Source organism: Lactuca saligna, chromosome 1, assembly GCF_052625555.1.
Source record: "Lactuca saligna cultivar CGN05327 chromosome 1, ASM5262555v1, whole genome shotgun sequence".
Taxonomy (NCBI): Eukaryota; Viridiplantae; Streptophyta; class Magnoliopsida; order Asterales; family Asteraceae; genus Lactuca; species Lactuca saligna.
In genome coordinates this window covers 191,812,190-191,818,235 of record NC_136417.1, presented here as the reverse complement: position 1 = coordinate 191,818,235, position 6,046 = coordinate 191,812,190, and the positions used below count along the sequence as shown (strand labels likewise).

The 6,046-nt window shown below is 37.3% G+C and overlaps 1 protein-coding gene across 1 annotated transcript; it reads left to right on the top strand.

Moving 5' to 3' along the window:
* The first annotated feature begins 795 nt into the window (after positions 1 to 795).
* Positions 796 to 2,516, top strand: LOC145047044 (cytochrome b561 and DOMON domain-containing protein At5g47530-like). Its single transcript, XM_078995293.1, has 3 exons — positions 796 to 1,489; positions 1,603 to 1,857; positions 1,993 to 2,516. Exons 1-3 carry the CDS (start codon positions 872 to 874, stop codon positions 2,311 to 2,313), a joined length of 1,194 nt encoding a protein of 397 aa, XP_078851419.1. The 5' UTR covers positions 796 to 871; the 3' UTR covers positions 2,314 to 2,516.
* Positions 2,517 to 6,046: the final 3,530 nt, after the last annotated feature.

Here is a 6,046-nt window from a genome sequence, read left to right as displayed (position 1 = left end):
ATATAAATTTTGAATATTAAGGTTTGCAACAAATTTGAACACCTGCAAAAACATGTTGATTTTATTACTATATATAATTAATATCTCTGCTTTATGATCAAAGCGAAAAAATTAACATGAAGATTTAAAGAGAAACAACTTTTTAATCTTCCTCAAAACACAATCCTAGGTTACGTTGTTTTCAAATTTGGTAGGGACTCACAAGTAAGATAAATTGTTTTTCAAATCATGGTACAGAAAATCACATTTTACCATTCGACGATTATGTTATTAATTAGTAGGTTTCAAGTAAATTATAAATATAGCCATGTAGGTCAGTTGTCGATTTCGCTTTAGTCCTGTAACCATTGATTCTTGATGATGATAGAACGTTAATTATAATATTACTTTTACATTGGAATTGATAACATCTTATCTTAGTAATTTAATCAATGAATAACTGACGTTGGTTTTAAGTATTTTAAACGGAATTGTTCTTGTATTAAGGTTATGTTTGACATAATGTTTAAAAATTTAGTTGTTTGCCTAAATGCTAATTGATAGTTTTAAAACAAGTTAAAAAGTTAATAGTTACCGAATAAAAAAATTATATTTGGTAAAACTAATTAATCAAGTAACTAGAAAATATAAATCACAAATATGTTTGATGGTTAATAAGTTTAGATATACTAAAATTGTAAATGCATATCTGATATGTTTTATTTGAAGACAGTTGAATATTTGGTCACCTTCTTTACCAAACTAACCTAACACATTACCCCGCGTCCCCACCTATATAAACTACACCACTTCACAAATCAAGATTTCTGTATGTGAGGGTGTTTGGATCTGTTCATTATCTCTTAAAAATTTTACAAAAACGAAATCTGAAATGGGGGTTGGGCTAAGAGGGGTATTTTTGTCATTTACTATAACCACATTGTTTTCATCATCATTTGCTCAAACTTGTTCTACCTATGTCTTTGCAAGCAACAAGGTTTTCAGTGCCTGCAATGACCTCCCAGTTTTAAACTCTTATCTCCATTATACATACAACCCATCTTCAAAGACACTCAGAATCGCATATCGCCACACCAACATCGGTTCTTCACAATGGATCGCATGGGCAATCAATCCAACTTCTCAAGGCATGGTTGGCTCACAAGCACTTGTGGCCTTCCAGCAATCCGATGGGAAGATGAGGGCGTACACGGCGCCTGTTACAGGTTACACCACGCAGTTGCAAGAAGGCGACCTGAGTTTCCCTGTTTCTGACTTATCTGCCACTTATTCCAACAATGAGATGATTATTTTTGCTACTTTGAATCTGCAAAATGCGAGCACGAACCTGAATCAAGTTTGGCAAGATGGTCAGCTTTCAGGAAGTTCCCCTGTGGCGCATGCTACGTCTGGTAATAATGTTAAATCTATGGCGTCATTAAATGTTATTTCAGCAGAGTCTGGGAGTGCTCCAGCAGCCCGAAGTAGTTCAAAAAACATGAAAAGAAATGTAAGTTCTGAAACTTTAGGGGGGGGGGGGGGGGAGAGAGAGAGAGAGAGAGAGAGAGAGAGAGGTGTTTTGTATGGCTATTAACTTGATTTGGACGTCATATATGTATGCAGATTCATGGAGTAGTTAATGCAATCAGCTGGGGTATTATGATGCCTCTAGGGGCTATACTGGCAAGATATGTAAGAGTGTTTGAATCAGCCGACCCTGCTTGGTTCTACCTTCATGTTACTTGCCAAACCGCTGGATACATCATCGGAGTTGCCGGCTGGGCCACCGGAATCCGGCTAGGAAGCCAATCTCCGGGAATCCAGTTCACCTCCCACAGAGTCATCGGCATCATCCTTTTCTGTTTGGCCACCCTCCAGGTACCCCTTCTAGATTCTCTAATGTTGTATCTACACATATTAAAAAATTTAAAGACTTTAATTAACGATAGAAACTGAAAGGCCAATCACGCATGTTGTTATTTTAACAAGAATTTTGTGTACATGTGTGTGTAGGTGATTGCTTTGCTTGTGAGGCCAAAGAAGGATCACAAATACAGAATATATTGGAATATATATCATCATTCACTTGGATACAGCATTATTGTTCTTGGAATCATCAATATATTCAAAGGCTTTGACATTTTGAACCCAGAGATGAAATGGAAGAGAGGGTATACAGGAATTATCATAGGGGTAGCCATTGTAGCACTGGTTTTGGAAGCTTACACATGGTTTGTGGTTTGGAGGAGGAAGAAGGCTGAAAAAGTACAGAAGATGAGTAATGGTAGCAATGGGCATAACGGATATGGAGGGGTTACTAATGGGAGGGTTTGAGTCATGACACTCAAATTGGTTTGATGATTTTGCTTTTTTTTCTTATTATTATTTTTATTCTTATATATTTCTTTTCCCGTATATACATTTGGTGATTGGTATATAATGCTAATTGTTGAATAGTATTGTATCGATTAAACATACATAGAGATGGAGTTTAGGGTTGTACGCATTTGGTTCTAGTGCTTAAGTATATAATAGACAAATTAATTTTGTTTCTATACGATCTTTCTATTTATCTAAAAAAACTTCTATTCATCTAAAAAGGTAACATTTGGATCCATTAATTAATTTTTTTTTTATTTCTCTATTGATTTTGACACTTATAGTCAGATAAATAACAAAATGGAGATGGAGTTTAGGGTTGTATGCATTTGGTTCTAACTTGAAGGATGTCCATGTTTTGCATGGGATGGAGGGTGGTCGACTTGATTTTCACATTTTAATGAAAACATGATTTATAAATATATCAAACATTAAGGAAAAAACTTGTAATCTAACTGAAGCCGGTAACTTTATTCAATATTTCAAGTTAAATCTCATAAAGTGAATGGAAACGAATTATAGATTATGCTCCACAATGTATTAAAGTGATACAAGCCACAGGTTTTTGACATAACAAATTTATGGGTGCCATAAATTACATAACAAAAATTGAAGAGCAAGAGGAGGATAGAAATTTCTCAAGTTTCAAACAACTACAACTGAGATCTATACCTTTTGGCAATTAAATTCTATACATTTCGTCAACAATCTATTGAATGTAACAATCTATTGAATGTAACAACAGAGATCTATACCTTTTGGCAATTGAATTCTATACATTTGGTCAACAATCTATTGAATGTAACAATCAGTTATTTTATGTCAATGAAAATCTAAGTAGTCAACAAAAGTCAAAACACTCAATAAAAGTCAAATACATCAAATTATAAATCAAATAATTAAATAATTAAAGATTTAATATCAATATTTAGTGAGTTTATACCCTTACGTTTTCACTAATTTCAATATTTTAGGGGGGAATACAAGTAAACACAAGGAATCTAATATTAATATCTAAACGATTTCAAATTGTTTCAAGTGTCGTTTTTACCAAAGTGTGTGTGTGTGTGTATATATATATATATATATATATATATATATATATATATATATATATTAAGATTCTAAAGGCTTAGAACTGGTGATTTCGGCTTAATTCATGTTCATATTTTGGTTGTGGGCTTAGGGTAGAACAAAAAGAATATTTTCGCAACATATTTTATTACTGTTTGTACAACAACTTTAAATTTCATGGAATATCTTATCATGGATTTACGATTATGAGCATACATAGTTGTTAAAAATACAAAGGTTTTCATTTCAGTTGAGTATGGACTTTAAATTATAATAGGTATAGTTTATGGAACATACATATCAATTTACTAGTTAGGGATGCTATACAAAAATAATTATATAAATGTATAATTATTTACACTACGGTTACACTAAGAAAGGAGACATACATGCAACTTATTCAGTATGTAACACACTAAAAATTAAAAGCCAATTTAAATTTTTCAAAAAGAACTCATATTCATTAATTAATTGCAAATAGATTTTCAATACAATTATTATCAGAGTTTTCCTGGAACCTTATCATAAAACATAAACATGAGGAGCGGTACGATTACGCCTTCGCCTTGACACGTTGTCCTGAAGCACCTGAAAAACATTAAACCACAACTGTAGGTCTGAAAGCTTAGTGAGATATCCCCAACATACCAACCACATATACCATACACGTAACATATCATATAGAACAGAAATAGAACAACATGCACTAGGTCCACAGCTTTGCAAGCTGAACTACCCCATGGGCCCTCAATACGAGTCTGGAATGCCTATCAGGCCCTCAGCTCGTATCTGGAATGGCATCGAGCCCTCATTACGAGTCTGGAATACCTACCGAGCCCTCAACTCTTATCTGGAATGCTCCCGAGTCCTCAGTATGAGTCTGGAATGCCAATCGAGCCCTCAGCTCATATCTGGAATACTACCTAGTCCTCAGTATGAGTCTGGAATGCCTTCCGGGCCCTCAGCTCATATCTGGAATACTCCCGAGTCCTCAGTGTGAGTTTGGAATGCCTTCTGGGCCCTCAACTCATATCTGGAATACTCTAGGATTTGTTGGCTACCGCACGAAACAGTACAACCTCAACCAATCCCACATAACATGTTGACATGTAACATATAAATGCACATACAGGTAATCAAACAGTATCACAGGCAGTCCTACAGATCTACATGACTAGCATATCAACTGGCATACATTACTAACTCAACTCAACATATCAATAACTACTAGGATATTAAATCCATTGGGCCGGCCATGGTGCCTTAGACCCCTTAGTATAGTGAGGATAACTCACCTCGCAACTGCTGGCTGAAAAGATAAGATCACGCTGCTCCAACCTCCGTTACGAACTCCACCACTGATAATACCAAAAGACTGAACTCAAGAAATACCAATAATTACCAAATTACCCCTGGAAGTTAACTGGTCAACTCTTGGTCATATTCAAAGTCCTCCGTCAAAGTCAAACTTCCTTAGTGGCTTTACTCGCCGAGTCAGCCCACTGACTCGTTGGGTCCCTAGGCTTTGAAAACTCCCATATTGCGACCCAACTCGCCCAGTTGCCCCAAGACTCGCTGAGTCCCACAAACTCTAAGTCACTTCCTTCTCAACTCACCGAGTCGTCCCTCGACTCACCGATTTACAACTCAACCAAAAAGGTTTGGATTCCACAACCAAACTCGCCGAGTCCAAGAACAGACTCGCCGAGTCCAAGGCAATCTTCAACAGACTCACCAAGTTGTTCTTCCAACTCGTCGAGTTCCTGCCTATCTTGATGCAACTCGCCGAGTACACCCATGTGACTCGTCAAGTACCTTCTAGTTCTTAACCCATGTTGTAGCACCTGGTTCCTGGTACGTAAATCTTATTTGAGTATTTTCCATTTTTAGCCTTGGACTCGGCGAGTCATTGGTCCGACTCGCCGAGTAGAGATGGGACCTAGGACACGTTATAAGTTGGCGACTCGGCAAGTCCATATCCTGGACTCGGCGAGTCACCGTTGTTGGATGAAACCCTATGTTTCAGGGGTTTGCACCCTATTTACTCACTCTTTTCGCCCTAAGCCAGCCCCCATTCACCCTCAGAGCCCTACACCTCGTTCTAAGCCTTGTTTTTGGTGGATTTGAAGCCATTGGTGTGTCCTCTTGAAGTTTGGAGTGAGTAGGAAAGGAGATCAAGAAGAAGAAGAGGAGGTCAAGCATCCTTGAGCTATCTCAGAGTGTTCACTAAGGTATGGATCGTTTTCCCCCATGTTTTCATGCTTATGGTCCCATTAAAGTCCTTCTTGACCCATTTTCCAAGCTTGTGTATGTGGAGGTTCGTTTTAGACTAATTAGCCTCTAAATCTAGGTGGAATCGAGCTCCAGGAGCTTGGATCCACTGCCTTTATGGACCCATGTTTCTTGTACACCTTAGATCTACTCTTTTGGTGCATTTTGAACCCTAAAACTCTCATTGAGGAATATTTACACATAAAGTTGGAAACTTTACGTGTTATTCATGCTCTAGGAACCCAGATCTGTGAATGGCATGGACAGGAATCGAGCAACATCGTGTATATAACGAGTGCATGGTAACGACTCGGTGAGTCGTTCATCTGACTCGGCGAGTCTG